Source organism: Gordionus sp. m RMFG-2023, chromosome 1, assembly GCF_954871325.1.
Source record: "Gordionus sp. m RMFG-2023 chromosome 1, tfGorSpeb1-WG-v2, whole genome shotgun sequence".
Classification (NCBI taxonomy): Eukaryota; Metazoa; Nematomorpha; class Gordioida; order Chordodea; family Parachordodidae; genus Gordionus; species Gordionus sp. m RMFG-2023.
Window position 1 is genome coordinate 64,769,425 of NC_088775.1, and position 18,592 is coordinate 64,788,016.

General features: G+C 24.5%; 1 protein-coding gene across 2 annotated transcripts in view; it reads right to left on the reverse strand.

Moving 5' to 3' along the window:
* The window catches only part of LOC135922667 (26S proteasome non-ATPase regulatory subunit 1-like), a 57,878-nt gene that overhangs the window by 28,354 nt on the left and 10,932 nt on the right, over window positions 1-18,592 (reverse strand). For both annotated transcript variants that reach the window (XM_065457101.1, XM_065457100.1), the window contains exons 12-21: window positions 13,950-14,028; window positions 11,420-11,519; window positions 11,242-11,315; window positions 10,354-10,465; window positions 10,121-10,197; window positions 9,155-9,370; window positions 8,447-8,511; window positions 7,913-8,027; window positions 7,472-7,588; window positions 6,469-6,571 (exon numbers count right to left, since the gene is read on the reverse strand). In XM_065457101.1, coding sequence (XP_065313173.1) covers window positions 6,469-6,571; window positions 7,472-7,588; window positions 7,913-8,027; window positions 8,447-8,511; window positions 9,155-9,370; window positions 10,121-10,197; window positions 10,354-10,465; window positions 11,242-11,315; window positions 11,420-11,519; window positions 13,950-14,028 — 1,058 coding nt within the window. The remainder of the gene's footprint in view (window positions 1-6,468; window positions 6,572-7,471; window positions 7,589-7,912; window positions 8,028-8,446; window positions 8,512-9,154; window positions 9,371-10,120; window positions 10,198-10,353; window positions 10,466-11,241; window positions 11,316-11,419; window positions 11,520-13,949; window positions 14,029-18,592) is intronic.

Consider the following 18,592-nt stretch of genomic DNA (forward strand, 5'->3'; position numbering starts at 1 on the left):
TGTACCATAGAAAAGTGACAATTGTCATAATCGTTATCTTTAAAGTTTTTTGAATTTTTTTGACAAAAATATGTTAAAATAAGTATTAATAACATGTGTAAATATAAATTTAGTGAAGATGTACCAATGAAAAGTGACAATTGTCATAATCGTTTTTTTAAAGTTTTTTGAATTTTATTGACAAATATATTTTAAAATAAGTATTGATAACATGTTTAAATAAAAATTTAGTGAAGATGTACTCTAGATAAGCGACAATTGTCATAATCGTTATTTTTAAAGTTTTTTGATTTTTTTTGACGAAAATAGTTAACTTGCATCGATATTGATTTTAAAATAGAAAAAAAAGTTTACCCAAATTTTAAACAAGATTGTCTGATGAAAATTGGTAAAAAAATAATAATTTCTAACTTAGGATTAGATATTATGATATAAATTTTGCATATTAATTTCTGACCCGATGAACAAATGTAATAAAATGCCAATTTGCTCCTGTTTTTGGGGAAGAATCTATTATTACCATATGTTTTTCTTGGGCATATACTCAGGCAATTTTAATTTTACAATCTATATTTTTACCCATTTTCATCAAAGAAATTTTAAAAATAACGATTATGACAATTGTCACTTTTCTATAGTACATCTTCACTAAATTTTTATTTAAACATGTTATTATTTCGTCAACAAAAATCAAAAAATTTAAAAAATAATGATTATGACAATTGTCGCTTATCTAGAGTACATCTTCACTAAATTTATATTTACACATGTTATTAATACTTATTTTAACATATTTTGGTCAAAAAAATTCAAAAAACTTTAAAAATAACGATTATGACAATTGTCACTTTTCATTGTCTTCACTAAATTTATATTTACACATGTTATTAATACTTATTTTAACATATTTTCGTCAAAAAATTCAAAAAACTTTAAAAATAACCATTATGACAATGTCAATTTTCTATGGTACATCTTCACTAAATTTTATTTAAATATGTTATCAATACTTATTTTAACATATTTTCTTCAAAAAAATTATAAAATAACGATTATGACAATTGTCACTTTTCTATGGTACATCTTCACTAAATTTTTATTTAAACATGTTTTTACTACTTATTTTAACATATTTTCTTCAAAAAAATTCAAAAAACTTTAAAAATAACGATTATGACAAATGTCACTTTTCATTGGTACATCTTCACTAAATTTATATTTACACATGTTATTAATACTTATTTTAACCTATTTTCTTCAAAAAAATTCAAAAAATAAAATAACGATTATGACAAATGTCACTTTTCATTGGTACATCTTCACTAAATTTATATTTACACATGTTATTAATACCTTATTTTAACCTATTTTCTTCAAAAAAATTCAAAAAACGTATAAAATAACGATTATGACAATTGTCACTTTTCTATGGTACATCTTCACTAAATTTATATTTACACATGTTATTAATACTTAGTTTAACCTATTTTCTTCAAAAAAATTCAAAAAACTTATAAAATAACGATTATGACAAATGTCACTTTTCATTGGTACATCTTCACTAAATTTATATTTACACATGTTATTAATACCTATTTTAACTTATTTTCTTCAAAAAAATTCAAAAAACGTATAAAATAACGATTATGACAATTGTCACTTTTCTATGGTACATCTTCACTAAATTTTTATTTAAACATGTTTTTAATACTTATTTTAACATATTTTCTTCAAAAAAATTCAAAAAACTTTAAAAATAACGATTATGACAAATGTCACTTTTCATTGGTACATCTTCACTAAATTTATATTTACACATGTTATTAATACTTATTTTAACCTATTTTCTTCAAAAAATTCAAAAAACTTTAAAAATAACGATTATGACAATTGTCACTTTTCATTGTCTTCACTAAATTTATATTTACACATGTTATTAATACTTATTTTAACATATTTTCGTCAAAAAATTCAAAAAACTTTAAAAATAACCATTATGACAATGTCAATTTTCTATGGTACATCTTCACTAAATTTTATTTAAACATGTTATCAATACTTATTTTAACATATTTTCTTCAAAAAAATTCAAAAAAATTATAAAATAACGATTATGACAATTGTCACTTTTCTATGGTACATCTTCACTAAATTTTTATTTAAACATGTTTTTACTACTTATTTTAACATATTTTCTTCAAAAAAATTCAAAAAACTTTAAAAATAACGATTATGACAAATGTCACTTTTCATTGGTACATCTTCACTAAATTTATATTTACACATGTTATTAATACTTATTTTAACCTATTTTCTTCAAAAAAATTCAAAAAACTTATAAAATAACGATTATGACAAATGTCACTTTTCATTGGTACATCTTCACTAAATTTATATTTACACATGTTATTAATACCTATTTTAACCTATTTTCTTCAAAAAAATTCAAAAAACGTATAAAATAACGATTATGACAATTGTCACTTTTCTATGGTACATCTTCACTAAATTTTTATTTAAACATGTTTTTACTACTTATTTTAACATTTTTCTTCAAAAAAATTCAAAAAACTTTAAAAATAACGATTATGACAAATGTCACTTTTCATTGGTACATCTTCACTAAATTTATATTTACACATGTTATTAATACTTATTTTAACCTATTTTCTTCAAAAAAATTCAAAAAACTTATAAAATAACGATTATGACAAATGTCACTTTTCATTGGTACATCTTCACTAAATTTATATTTACACATGTTATTAATACTTATTTTAACCTATTTTCTTCAAAAAAATTCAAAAAACTTATAAAATAACGATTATGACAAATGTCACTTTTCATTGGTACATCTTCACTAAATTTATATTTACACATGTTATTAATACTTATTTTAACCTATTTTCTTCAAAAACATATAAAATAACGATTATGACAATTGTCACTTTTCTATGGTACATCTTCACTAAATTTTTATTTAAACATGTTTTTAATACTTATTTTAACATATTTTCTTCAAAAATATTCAAAAAACTTTAAAAATAACGATTATGACAATTGTCAATTTTCTATGGTACATCTTCACTAAATTTTTATTTAAACATGTTATTAATACTTATTTTAATATATTGTCGTCAAAAAAATTCAAAAAACTTTAAAAATAGCGATTATGACAATTGTCACTTTTCTTTGGTACATCTTCACTAAATTTATATTTACACATGTTATTAATACCTATTTTAACCTATTTTCTTCAAAAAACGTATAAAATAAGGATTATGACAATTGTCACTTTTCTATAGTACATCTTCACTAAATTTTTATTTAAACATGTTTTTACTACTTATTTTAACATATTTTCTTCAAAAAAATTCAAAAAACTTTAAAAATAACGATTATGACAAATGTCACTTTTCATTGGTACATCTTCACTAAATTTATATTTACACATGTTATTAATACTTATTTTAACCTATTTTCTTCAAAAAAATTCAAAAAACTTATAAAATAACGATTATGACAAATGTCACTTTTCTTTGGTACATCTTCACTAAATTTATATTTACACATGTTATTAATACCTATATTTTAACCTATTTTCTTCAAAAAAATTCAAAAAACGTATAAAATAAGGATTATGACAATTGTCACTTTTCTATAGTACATCTTCACTAAATTTTTATTTAAACATGTTTTTACTACTTATTTTAACATATTTTCTTCAAAAAAATTCAAAAAACTTTAAAAATAACGATTATGACAAATGTCACTTTTCATTGGTACATCTTCACTAAATTTATATTTACACATGTTATTAATACTTATTTTAACCTATTTTCTTCAAAAAAATTCAAAAAACTTATAAAATAACGATTATGACAAATGTCACTTTTCATTGGTACATCTTAACTAAATTTATATTTACACATGTTATTAATACCTATTTTAACCTATTTTCTTCAAAAAAATTCAAAAAACGTATAAAATAACAATTATGACAATTGTCACTTTTCTATGGTACATCTTCACTAAATTTTTATTTACACATGTTTTTAATACTTATTTTAACATATTTTCTTCAAAAAAATTCAAAAAACTTTAAAAATAACGATTATGACAATTGTCAATTTTCTATGGTACATCTTCACTAAATTTTTATTTAAACATGTTATTAATACTTATTTTAATATATTGTCGTCAAAAAAATTCAAAAAACTTTAAAAATAGCGATTATGACAATTGTCACTTTTATTTGGTACATCTTCACTAAATTTATATTTACACATGTTATTAATACTTATTTTAACCTATTTTCTTCAAAAAAATTCAAAAAACTTATAAAAGAACGATTATTACAATTGTCACATTAAAATATTATCCTTAAAAAGATCATATAAAATAACATCAAAAAAGTTTCATAAAATCCACCTAAATAAATAATTTTAAAAAAATGATAAAAGATTGTTTATTTATCTAATAAACAAAATAATTCCTCAATAAAAGATGTATTTATAAAGAAGATTGTGAAAATCACTAATAAATTATATTAAAAAGAATATTACAATTTAACAATATAGCAGCATATTATTTTTTTTATTAAAATAACATCAAATAAATAAATTTATTTTCATTTCAAAATATAATAATATAAATAAAAAATATTAAATCATATCATGTTTATTTGTTGATAATAATAAAATATTTACATTAAATATAAATAAAATAAATTATTTTACTAAAATAATAATTAATACTAATAAGCATCGATGCAGAATTTTGACTAATTTAATTTTAGCAGATTTATATAGGCTTAGCCGATTTTTAGGCTTAACCTAATTAGGCTTAGCCGATTTTTAGTTTTAGCCGATTTTTAGGCTTAGCCTAATTAGGCTTAGGCGTAGTTTTTAGCCGATTACGCAACACTAGCCGTGACTTGCTCGTTTCTCATGAAACCCAAATTAAGGGTCTTCTTGAAAACATATTAAACCTTAAATTTTCCAATTCAACTTGGCTTCAGGCCACCCTTCACAGCAATTCTGGTAGTATAGGTATCCAATCCCCAATACAACTTTCTCTCTCAGCCTTTATCTCATCTCGTCTTGCTGCTCAATCTATCATCGATAATGGATCCACTCCTTTAGATACTAATCTCTCGCAGGTCTTCACCTTTTGGGACAGGAACTGCTCACCCACCCTTTGTCGTTCCGCTTCCAGCATTCAACAAGACTGGGATGCCCCTCTGATCGCCTGTTCAATTGAATACCTTATTTTGAACAGGCCCTTTGAGGACAATCCCAATAATTTATATTATATGCAAGCTCAGGTTACGAATGGCTGGAAACCATTCCGTTTCAATCTTGGCCTCCTCTTAACTGGCGAACAGCTAAGTATTTCCATAGCCCTACACCTTGGCTGTAATGCTGTGGTTCTTTCCATTTGCATCGACTGTGACCATCCCATCGAATCAATAGCTTACCATCCCTTGCACTGCAAGTTCTCCCATGGACGACAACACCGTCATAAATCTATTAACAACATTCTCCTAGCTGCTCTTAAAAAAGTTAATATTTCATCCACCCTCGAAACAGTGGGCCTCTCAAACGAAAATGGCATACGCCCCAATGGCATATCTCTCATTCCCTGGACCAATGGTCTCCCACTTGCTTGGGAATATACCTGTGTTGATTTTGCCGCCAAGTCCAACCTCTATTTTCTGCCATGAAAGGCCGAAATCCTGAAAAAAACAAATATGCTTGCCTCACCAACACTGTGTTTATCCCAATCGTTACCAATACCCTAGGCATGTTCAGAAGTGATGCTCTCAATATCATTAAAACCATAGGAAAAAAATGAGGCAGATCTCAGGGAACCCCAATGAAGGATTTTACTTTTGTGAGCAGATTTCCCTGAAAATCTGCCGGACCAATTTTAAGCATTCACTCTTCTTTCGGGTGATTTGTACCCTTTTTTTAAATTTTTTTTTCCCAGTTCTATATTTTTAAATTCATTTATTTTAATATATGCTTACTTGTTTTTTAAATAAAGTATTTACTACACAAAAAAAAATTGTAAAAGTGAATAAAATAATTCTATTTTTTATGCGAAAGTTTTTGATTTAATTATAAATTGAATAAAATCATTATATTTTTTATAAGAAAATTTTGAATTTAATTTTAAATTGAATAAAAGTATTTTTATTTTTGAATGAAAAATTATCATATTGGAATTCGGCCCATGAAACCATAAATTCCACATTTTATTATAAGAATTACTATACTAATATTTTAGATGCAAGCCTCGAAATTTTGCTCATAAACGGTTTAAACCTTATTAACAAAATTTCGAGGCTTGCGTAATATTATTTTGGCTAATATTTTAAAATTGGCGAAATCGTGCCATTTAACAACACTATTCTACCATCTTTTCCATTAATAGCCCATGTAAACAATTTAAGTAAAATATAACCTGCATCAATAATTCCCTGTGCCAAAATAGCTCCAAATTTAGCCATAATTTCCTCATGTTTATCTCCAATGATTTTAGAGTATTTTTCTCTGAATATGGTAGACTAATTAATTATGTTTATAAAATAATTTTAAAAAACATTATCGAAATTTTCATGCAAGATGTAAAGAATATTTCGAGATTTATATATCAATTCTAACAAGACTTTTAATAAAAGAATCCTATGATTTATAAATATGAGATCTTCACTTAATAGTTATTTTAATACTAATAAATAAAGGTTATAAAAATATTTGACTTAATTTTACAATTTGTTGGTAAAGGATTATATTATTTCATCTTCTATAATTTCAAATTTTTTATATATTAAGGATCTCACTGAAAAGATTAAGTATTCAAATAGTTTTTCAGATTTTCTCTAGATATTTTAGGAGATAGGACAAAGTTTCATTTTAAATTCAAAAAAAATCGTTATTGTATTTTGTATTCTATCGAATTTTGAATTGAAAAATAGTAATTTTGTATTTTAAAATCACATAAAATAAGCATTTTTTATTAATATTAGCCAATAAGTGATCTTAATTTTAACAAGTGTTTATAATTATATTCACCTACTTTCAAGATAAATGATATAAAACTGTTAAATTTTAATTTTTTTATCTTTGCTTATAAGCCAATATTTAATATTTTTATTATTTTTTTATATATCAAAAATACTGGTCTTGATAATATTTTATGTTTTGATATAAAATATTATAAACCTAAATATTTTAGAAATCCGATAAGCAAGAATATGATCACGTGATAGTTTTTCCTATTTTAACTATAAAAAACACCTAGTATAGTTTAATCCTGAATTTATACTTTTTCCAAAACTGGATATAGAAGAGTATAATAAATGACCAAAAAATTATTATTCTTTTTTTTACCTAAAACGATTAAAACAATCTAAATATTTTTTACTTTAATATTAAAATTTTAATTTGCATAAATGTAAATTAACCTTAGGTTGAGTAATTTCATTTTGTTGAATTAAAATCATAGCAGAGGCAATCAACGCCCCTTGTCTAACATAGTTAGTATTGTCATCTATCAAAGGTTCAATCATATTTAAAGCTTCCTAAAATTATAAAAATTAATTAAGTGCTAATATTTTAATATAATATATACATTTTCCTTTCATGATCTATTTACTAAGACAAAAAGCTAACTCATTACTAAAAAAAGCAACCTATCATATATAATACAAATTCTTAATGAAATCAGTTCCTAAACGGTGAAATCATTTATGACAAATTGTACTATTAATGAAAAAAATATATTTTTACAAAATAGTGAAATGAAATTGGCTTATTGAAATAGGGAAATTTTTGGATCAGTTCTTACTACATATTTTATTCTAGTAATCATCCCATATTGAAATTTCTAATGTCAATATAAATACTTTTGAACCAGTCCCTGCACAAGCGATTCCCAAAGCCAAAGCAGCTCCGTATCGCACATGTGGATTGTAACTCTCAGATAATAAAGATACTATGTTCGGACATTGTTCAGGAGTTCTATTTATATTTTGTTATATTTTACAAATTTAAATTGACAACTAATAATAAATAAATAAATTGGCATAAACTAAATACATGCTCAACCACATAAAACTATATTAAATTTCATGCCTCATACAATTAATCTAATGTATTATCAATGTTGATTATTAATCAACAAGACCTAGTCATTATAAATATTATATTATAATGGTTTTCTACAGTGTAAAATTGTCTAAGCGGACCAAATAAATTTTGCATGAGTTGCTCAACTCATTGGAGGGAGGGGGGAGGGAGTATGCAAATCTATTGGTATAAATATAATTGTAAAAAATTGAGACAGGTTAATAAATCTATAATGGCTCGAATTAGACAATTGCACATTGAAATAATATCGATTATATCCAAATTTAAAATATATATAAATTAAATAAAACTGAAATAGTAAGAATCCTATACACGTTACAGCAGATCGTCTAACATCATCATTTACATCAGAGACCTAACCATAAATAAGAAATGTAATGTATTCGAAAATTATAACTAATATGGATGGATTATAAGCTTAATATTTATTATTCATAGGGAATCTTTTGATAATTTGGTTTAAATTGTTAGAAATAAATAATTACAATGAATAATAACCAAATAAAGAAAAAACATATATATAAATATTAAATTAATACCGTAATTTAAAAACTAAGATTTTATATATTTCTTTATATATGTTGGTTTGCCGAAAATAAAAAAATATCTTAGACACAATAATGGTCACATATATTCAATATTTAATCGCAAAAACAAATTGAATTTTTTTTTATCATATATTAAAATATCGCAAAACCCTAAGAACGAAATTTTTTATGTTATGAATATGATTTTTTTTAGGTTTATACGTGATTCTTCTATAAAGTTTTGGTTTCTGTTAATAAGGTTAGGTAGTTATAAGTAATAAAGTAGCCTTAAAAATATTTTAATCGAATTTTGAAACAAACTCCAATAATAAAAAGCAATTGCACAATTCTCACTTTTTTTAAATAATGAACATTAAGTTATTTTATAATTTTTTCGTTTTTACGAAGTTAATCTTCCGGGGTTTTTTCTTCCAAGAATAATATAATTAATAATTTTATTGTTGTAATTACTGCTATATGTAACAATTTTTGTATAGCAGCGTTGTTTCCGGTTCCACAATAGGCCATTGCAATGATATAAACAGCGCTACGTCTTAGTATAGCATCCTTGTCATGAGTTAGTGATTTTATGAGAGACTCGCTTTGCTCCATAGTACCAAACATCACCAAACCGATCCCTAATATTAGCCCACGAGTAATTTTCTCGTGACGTGTTTCTTTTGCATACTAAAGATAATTAAATGTATGTACAATGTGTAATCTATTTTTGAATTGTTAAATTAACAAATAAAATATTATTTAAAAAAAATATAGACAAATTTTATATAATTGTTTTAAAATGCCTCTTTGAACAAATTTCAATCACATACCATTTATATGAACATAATTATTAGAATTTATTTGGATAACTTTTCTTGATTTATGCAAAAGTTATGCTTGCCTATTTATTATATTCTAATCGAATTATGAGTATTCCGTGTAAGATCGACTTCCCCCTACTCGTATTACTATATATACCATATAAGGTTGCTACCTACTATTTTTTCTAAGACCGCATTTAGATGAAATTTTGAATTTAAATGAATGTCCTCCATTTTTTCTGAAAAAGCACATATCATACATTCCGAGTATTTCTGGCAAGTAATGCATTCATATTTTTTTTAAATGAATGAAAAATGGAGACTAAAATAAATGTTCCATTGAAAAAGTGAGCTAATTATTTATAGAAATTTAAACCTGCGAACAATTTTATGATGAGGTTTTTTTAAAAAAATCAATGCTTATTAAAAATCGCAAAAAAGCATTCAAAAATACTTTTTAAGACTTTTCTTATAGCATTTTCTCGTAAAGTATCATTTCAAGCCTGTAAAATAGCATTCAAACTTAATGGTATAAAAAAATCAAAATTATTGTATTATCCCTTACTATAAATGACCTCTATGGTATACGTATATACTTGTATAATATAAATAGTACCGATATCATGTCATCAATAACGCTGGAGGAATTTGATCCCAACATAACTAAACCCATAGCTAAACCGGCGGCTTCACCTAACAAGTTCATATTAGGTTAATATCATTAATATATAAATTTCATGTAAACTGTTGATAGATGTATTTTTTTAAACAAGTTTTAAACCTAAATACATTATAGTTAGAATCATTATAAAAAATAATTAAATTAATAAATCATAATTTATATTAAACCAATTATAGCATCATCTTGATATAGGTTTGATTTTAACGTTTCATAAACATTTAGTCTATTTGAAGATATAGCTGCCAAACCAAGACCCAGACAAGCTCCGTGTTTAATTATCTATTTTAAAAAAATATATATAATGCTAAACAAATGAATCAAATGCTATGAGGGAAATTCAAAAATTTTAAAATAAAAATCCAGATATATATTTTGAAATAAAAAATTTTTAATATTCATTTATAATCCAAAATGACTGATAAAACAAATAGATTCTATTTGGTTGATAAACTTTATCTGAATGCAGTTAATCATTTTTTTGGGACTGTGGAATAGTCTGAACTGATATCAGGGTGATTTTCACTATTTAAAAGGTCATTTCTTGATTCATAAACAAATCAAGATCTATAAATTATAAGAATGGTTTATAACATATTTATATTTGCTATAAGATTACATATGTTATGAAATCTAATCTGTCATTGGTAGCTCTTATCATCTGTGTGCAAAAAAAATTTTTTTTTATTTATGTGAGCTCACAAAAAATTTGCTAAAAGAGAATGAGAATATCTTCATAGCTGCAGATTTGATTGGCCATGCATAAAGATAAGATGAAAGGAGGATTTAAGAAATACAACTACATATTTTACAACGATTGGGAAAATATCCCTCTCAATAAATAAAGATAAACACCTGATTGATTCAGCCAAACAAGGTTTTTAATAATACTAATACCAAAAGTGGTGGAGGAAGACGTTAACTGAATTTTAAATTGGCTAAGGATGTATATTTTTTTTAAAAAACAATATAATTTATGAGATTTGTTTTAAAAAATTTATGATTAATTAGGCATTTTGTCACAACCGCAAATCTATGCTTAATATTGAATGTAATACTTCCGAATTCGAATTTGTTAATTGTTGAATAAGGTAATCTATTATTCCTGCTCCGTGATTTACATTGATCAAACCTAAAAAACAATTAAATAAATAATATAGTAAACTCATCCTTTTAATTTGTGTTATAAATATATTTTTAGAAATGTGTATTATTAAATTTGATCATAATATTTACCCAAGGCATATAAACTCCCTCCTTCAGAATATGGACTCCCTGAATTGTTTTCTTTAGGCAGATATGTAGACATCAAATTCATTGCTTCATTTATGTGACCCTATAATTAAACATTTATAATAAAAAATGTCGATGTATGAGTTGTTAGGTTTATTTTCTTATTTAATCTAAGAATTATTAGAAAAGATTATTATTAAAAATCAAGCTAAAGTTATACTATATATTGTTCTAAGTTTGAGGAGAAAAAATTAATTTAAAAGGTAAAATTTTGTTTATATTTTGGTATTTAACGAGTTAAATATACAATCGATTATAAAAATATTCAATTTCCGTCAATAAATTTCTTAATCGTATACATTGATTTTTTCCTGATTACGTGTAAAAATTTGTTTAAAATATGAAAAATAGACAAAAATTATATAAAAACTCAAAAATTAACCTTTGGATTCATTCACAAAAAATAGTTGCTTAATTAATATTTTTTTAAAGGTATTTGACAAATAATTTTTTAAGGAATGCCACTCACTATTATTATTTAGCAGGAGTAATTAAAAGCCACATTTTCAAGAAAATATTTGTTTCAAATAAAACAAATTTAGGTAATCTAATTAAATTTAGAAGTGCTGAGCTCATTTTTGTCCTCCCCCTAAGACTCTATTGATTTTAACCGGTAGTCCAATGTTTTTTTAGTGTTATCAATGGGTAATAACGGTAATTTTTTAAATTATGATTTATTTGATTACTTCCTTATTATCTTATCGCACTAAAATTGGCTTCTTGTAAAAATAATATATAAAAATCATTCAATTATTTTTAACTGTTGATATGAATATAAAATCAAAAAAGGTTTATATGTTACAGATTTTCCCTTTATTATATAACAAATTATAAAAAATTTCAAGCTGGGTTTGTCTAAAAATTCTATGGAACCTGGTCAAAAATTATGACGACCACTACCAAAAGAGTCCATTAGACCATGCTTAAATTTTTATTATTTAACATTAATTATATTAATCATTTTTGTTGTTAGGAATAAAATTTTTTATTATTTTATTGTAAAATATTTTACTTTAACATTGTGTTATTGAAAGATATAATAAAAAAAAAACCTTAGAAATCTTTTCTATTCAAAAAATTGTTTTTTAAATTATATTACAATATAGGTAGAGCCCTACACGGGCTGTCCGAAGCCCGACCCAAGGCCCGAAAATTAAATATTATAAATATCATCTTGATTCATCGAAATGTCATTTTTCATCTGACACATTTCACCTATTCATTCACGTAATTTCATTTCCCAAATAAAAATTTCTGTATTGTGCCTTGTTAATTTACTTACAATCATATTCTATCAGGTTAAATAAAAATATTATATTCTTACATTAGCCAATATAAAATTTAGTATATTAATCTGTAAATATTTTCATTTGATAATTTTTGTTTTATCTAAGATCTATTCAATTAAATAGCCTCCATTTTTTTTATTTTAAAAAATTGGGGGTTATATATACTTTTATTCAAGGTAGCAATATGTGAATAAATACAAATTTTTTTTTAATTTTTACTTTGATATTATAATATTTCAAATGAGTTTAAATTATTTTTAAACGGGCTCATGCGGGCTGGAGCAAAAAATTTGTTTCATTGAGTCAAGTTCGGACATAAATCTTTTTTAATATGAGCTCAGGTCGGACTAGGGCCGCGATAAAATCACTTTGCACGGCTCTAAATATAGGTTATATGCCGAAATTATTTTCCTTGCCTAAATTAATTTATCTATAAAAATTAGGCATTTTTCTATGAAAATTTTTTGGTTAGATCTCATGAATATCAATAAAATTATCCAAGGAGATAGCGTCTGAATGTTACCTCGATTCAATATACAATTATCTTCATATCTCAATCCTACGACGAAAATTCTGAAGATTCTCCTGTACCTGAAAAAATTATCAAATATACAGATCAAATCTAATTCTCTGTATCTAAAAATGAAAAATGGTATTCAAAGTTTTCAACAGTGGAATGAGTATTAAAATATTAATAGTAAAAATTCAAGTCCAGCTTGAGGCGCTGCTCATGAATGTAATTTTCGAGCGTCCTCATTTCTGTTGCTTCTTCAAATGCACTAGAATATATGCAGATGGTCAAATAAAGAAAATAATAAAATTCTACCAGTGAAATAAATGTGATTTGGATATTAATAGGTGATAGATATGCCTTTAGAATCTAAAAAATATAAATAAAAAAAGTCCGTGTGTACTATATGCCCTACTATAAAAATAGAAACAAAATAATTTTAATGGAAATTTATATTCTGCCTATAATTTTTTAATTTTTTTCATTTAAAATTAGTATTATGTTCATAATATTTAATAAAAAATCTATTATTTTACATAAAAGGTACATTGGACCTAGTGGTAAGTTATATTTTTTTTGTCAAATAAGCTAAGGGGATGAATAATTTGCGAAATTTTTAAAGATTGAGTATTGATAATGTATCCCTGATTTTAATAAATGAAATTAATTAAACCTTATGAATAACTCCTAAACTAGCTGTAGCTGTGAATTTAGCCCAATTTGTAGCCTTTGCCAACCATTCAAGATTATTCCTTTTAAATATAATATATTATATGTAAATATAATATGATATAATATATATATATAATAGATGTCGGGAATATTAAATCGTGTATAAGACTGACCCTGGATCTTAAACCTGGTTCCAATAAATATATCCACGAGATAATTATTTCGAGTAAGCCTAACCCAAATTATTCGTTATTCGATTCGTATTTTATGAATATAATAGCACGATTGAATCATGAAAAGATATTCATCGAATCATAAACTTTCTATTATTCGATCGAATTGTTCAATATTATTTGCAAATATTCGTTTAAAGTTAAAATTTTTCGTTAAATTTTTTCGTTCGTATTCGTAAGTAAAATTAAAAAGTATTCAAAATTCCTTTCCTAGTGGGTGAATATTTTATTTTTTACTTTATTTCCTCTGCATGTTTTTTTATAATTTCATTTAAAAGAAAAAGGTAAAAATTATTGAATGATTATCCATAATTTATTAAATTTTATATATATATTATTTTGAAATTTAAATGTATAGGTGGAAAAAATTCATTTAATTGCACAATTTTAAATAATTATATCTCAGAAAATATTAAAATTTGAGATCTAAATTTTGCACAATTATTGTAAAAATATTAGATATTTTAAATAGAATATAGTGCTGTAAACGTTACTACAAAAAGAAACGCGTTACCGTTACTCGTTACATCTGAAAAAAGGCACGCTTACCGTTACTCGTTACCTTTTCAAAAAAGGAACGCACGTTACCGACTTTTCAAAATAGTAACGGGCTACTCGTTACTTAAAAAAATTAAATATATACAAAAATAATATTTATTTTATTCAGACAATATATAATAAAATAAAACTATACAAAAAGAATATATAAGATCGTTTTATTAAAAAAATATTCATATATTTAATTATAATATAAATAAAATAATACAAAAATAATATATTATAAGATAACATCTTTATGTAACAATTTTTTATTTATTTTTAGCAATAATTGATTTTAAAATTTAGATCAGACAAACAAGAGCGCTTAGTGCTTAACATAGCTGGTTAAATAATGGGATGTTATATATAGTATTTGAATAATAAATACCATCTATAATGAAATTCTCTGTAAAATTTTGTTATTGGATAAATCCTCGCTACGCCACTATTTCATATATATATATATATATTATTTAAACAAAGTTTTTTAAAATCACTATTTTTTATTCTTAAATTTATTAACAATTAGGCAAACCAATAGCAATACTAAAACAAGAAATAGAAGATATAAAAAACTCAATATAATACTTTGAACCAAAACCAATATTTTGTTAATCTTAGGATTTAAATGTTGGTTAGCCCAATATTGTAGTATAATTTAATTGCTTATATTTAGGACTGAGCCGATCCACATATTTTTCACCGATTTGATATTGCTTCAAACCCAATCCGATACTGATCTGATATTTATATTGATTTTTCACTACCCCCCCCCTTTTGAACCAAATGTAATTAAGAAATCAATATTTTTTATACAAAAAATCAAATTATGCAATGTAATTTTTTTTATTTCTACAATTAAGACTATAATTTAAAAAACATATATTTGGTAATATACCCATTTTATGTTTATATAAAATTATAATATATTCAATTTTTTTAATAAATTAGAGACCCTCTAGATTTTCTGGCAATAAGCTTCTACGATATGGAGTATCCCCTGCCGTACTGAAGGTAAACTCATATGATTCATCAGATAACGCATTTTGGAAAATTATCTTTTTGTATAAAATTGGCGTTATTATTTAAAAAGATTTAAAATAATTAAAACTTTAGGTGTTCCTTTCTATTTTAATAAAAAAAACTTTTAAAATACTATAAATCTATTTTTAAAAAAAAAATTTAGAGGGTGTTGTGCATTTGCCTTTAAAAAAAAATTATTTAGAAAATATTATAATAATGTAAAATAAATATACATAAAAAATAACAAAAAAAGTAAAGAAACCGGATCGGTTTTTTACAGGTATGGAGCAGATTCTATCCGATATTTAATATCGGCACAGCCCTACTTATATTTTAATTGGGTAATTCCATACCAAATCGAAAACTTTTCAGCCCGACCTTTTTAATTTCGATAAAATTTTGTATGCTGAGAGAATATCACTTGAAAGCATGGAATCCATAGCTTCCTAGTATTCATAGTTCCAGAGATATCAACCTTTTTTCGAAAAATACGATTTTTTGAAATTGAGATAAGTTTAAAAATAATGATTTTGAAAATATAAGCTATATGTCATTTTGTAACTATATTAAAGGCCTTTTATTAAATATTAAGGATTTTTTTGAAATAATATTGTTGCGGTTTTTATTAACGTTATAAATTTTAAACATAAAAATTCCAGGTGTTTCGCTTTCCAAATTTTTTAGATTTTAATATTTTTTATTCTCTAACCTTATTTCTACTCATAAAAAAAAATTTAAACTTGGGACAGCCATGGGTTTTTTAGTTATTACGATTTAAAAAATCAAAAAATAATTATTTTTTTCAAAAATAGATGGCGCGCCTTTATAAAATAAAGTGTTTTGTTATATTTATTATTTTTAAACTTTTTTTCACTTATTATTATGGCTATATTGATAACTTGTAAAAATTAGTTTTTATAATAAATGATTAAATTTCCTTAAAAGATAGTTAAGATTCCGATATCTCCTACAAGAAAATATAACAATTCATTGTTGAAAGATAAAAGCAAGTTTTCATGCACCTGCCCTAATATTAATTAATTTTTATTTTACAAATATTTTGATATTAATTATTTTTCTTCTTAAAATTATTTATAATGTATAAATATAAATGCGTAAATCCTTTTAAAGAATCTAAACACTTTAATTATAAAATGAACCTGCGTAATGTCATGACATGGATGGCGCAACATCCAAACATTGAGGCGGAACACTATATTTGTGATAAATGTCGTAAACGGTTATCACAAAAAAATATTGAAAATATAAATTCTGATAGTGAATATGTAAATAACAGCACAGCATCAACATCAATAGATAAAATCAATATAACTTTAAATGATATTAGATCTCCTATTAAGAAAAAAAAACTAACCGAAAAAAATTATCTAAAAAAAAGGTAGCAAAAATATCAAAAGCTATTTCGGATATAATAATTAACAATCCAGAATCGGATACAAAAGATAATAATAATATACTCAATAACATGAAATTACAATATCCTAATTTATCTAAAAATAAAAAATATCAATTGCTGACCATTCTGCCTCCTAATTGAAGTGCAAATAAAATAAAAACGGAATTTTACGCTACATATCATATGACATATAATTCCAAAATCATTTTAGAAGAAAAGGGGATTCTTTCAACTCCAAATCGAAAGCCTGCAAAATATCTCAATCAAAAAACAGTTGATATTGTCAAAAAAAAAAATTTTGAAGTGATGAAGTTAGTAGGGTATTACCAGGAAAAAAAGATTGCATATCTATCATAGAAAAGGGGGAACGAGTGAACGCTCAAAAAGGTTAGTTCTTAATAATTTGAAAGAATTATATAATCATTTTAAGGCGAGTAATCCAAACTTAAAAATTGGATTTTCGAAATTTGCTAGCTTAAGACCAAAAAATTGTATATTAGCAAGGGCTAGCGGAACACATAGTGTATGCGTTTGTAGCATACACCAGAATATTAAACTTATGATTTTAGACTGTGAACTAGCAACATTGACTAAAAATGGTGTGGATACATTAACAACTTATAGAGATGTTATAGGCAGAATGATTTGCAATCACCCGTTACCAACCTGTTATTTTGGTGACTGCAACGAATGTCCTGGCTCGGCACTCTTAAAAGAACGCATCAAAAAATTATTTATAAAAAATGATATAGCTCTTGTTACGTTTAAACAGTGGGTTTCGGTATATAGAACAACTCTGGAAACTATTTCTCAATTTTCAGACTATTAATTATTTTTCGATAAATGAATATTCTCATACGCCATTCATTTATTTGTGAACAATAAAGTTCATTTCACATTAAAAATAGTTTAGAAAATAATCACTATCTAATTATTTGTGACTTTTCAGAAAATTATATCTTTATTGTCCAAGACGAAGTTCAGGGTTATCATTGGACAACTTCGCAAGTTACGTTGCATCCATTCTTAATTTAATATAAAATAGGAGATCAAATAAACAATCTAAGTTTTGTGGTAATATCGGAATCCTAAATTCATAATACTGTTTCATTCCATTTATTCCAATCGCATTTGATTCATTTTTTAAAAATAAATTCGACACTCCACCAGAAAAAATTCACTACTTTTCTGATGGTTCAGCAGCGCAATATAAAAATAGGAAAAACTTCATCAATGTTTGCTACCATAAAATCGATTTTGGTGTTCAAGCAGAATGGCATTTTTTTTCCTACGGCACATGGTAAAAGTGCCTGAGACGGCATAGGCGGCACAGTAAAACGGTTAGTTGCCAAGGCAAGCTTACAAAGACCTTATACTGATCAAATAATTACACCTTTACAATTTTATAAATATGCGAAAGAGCATATAAAA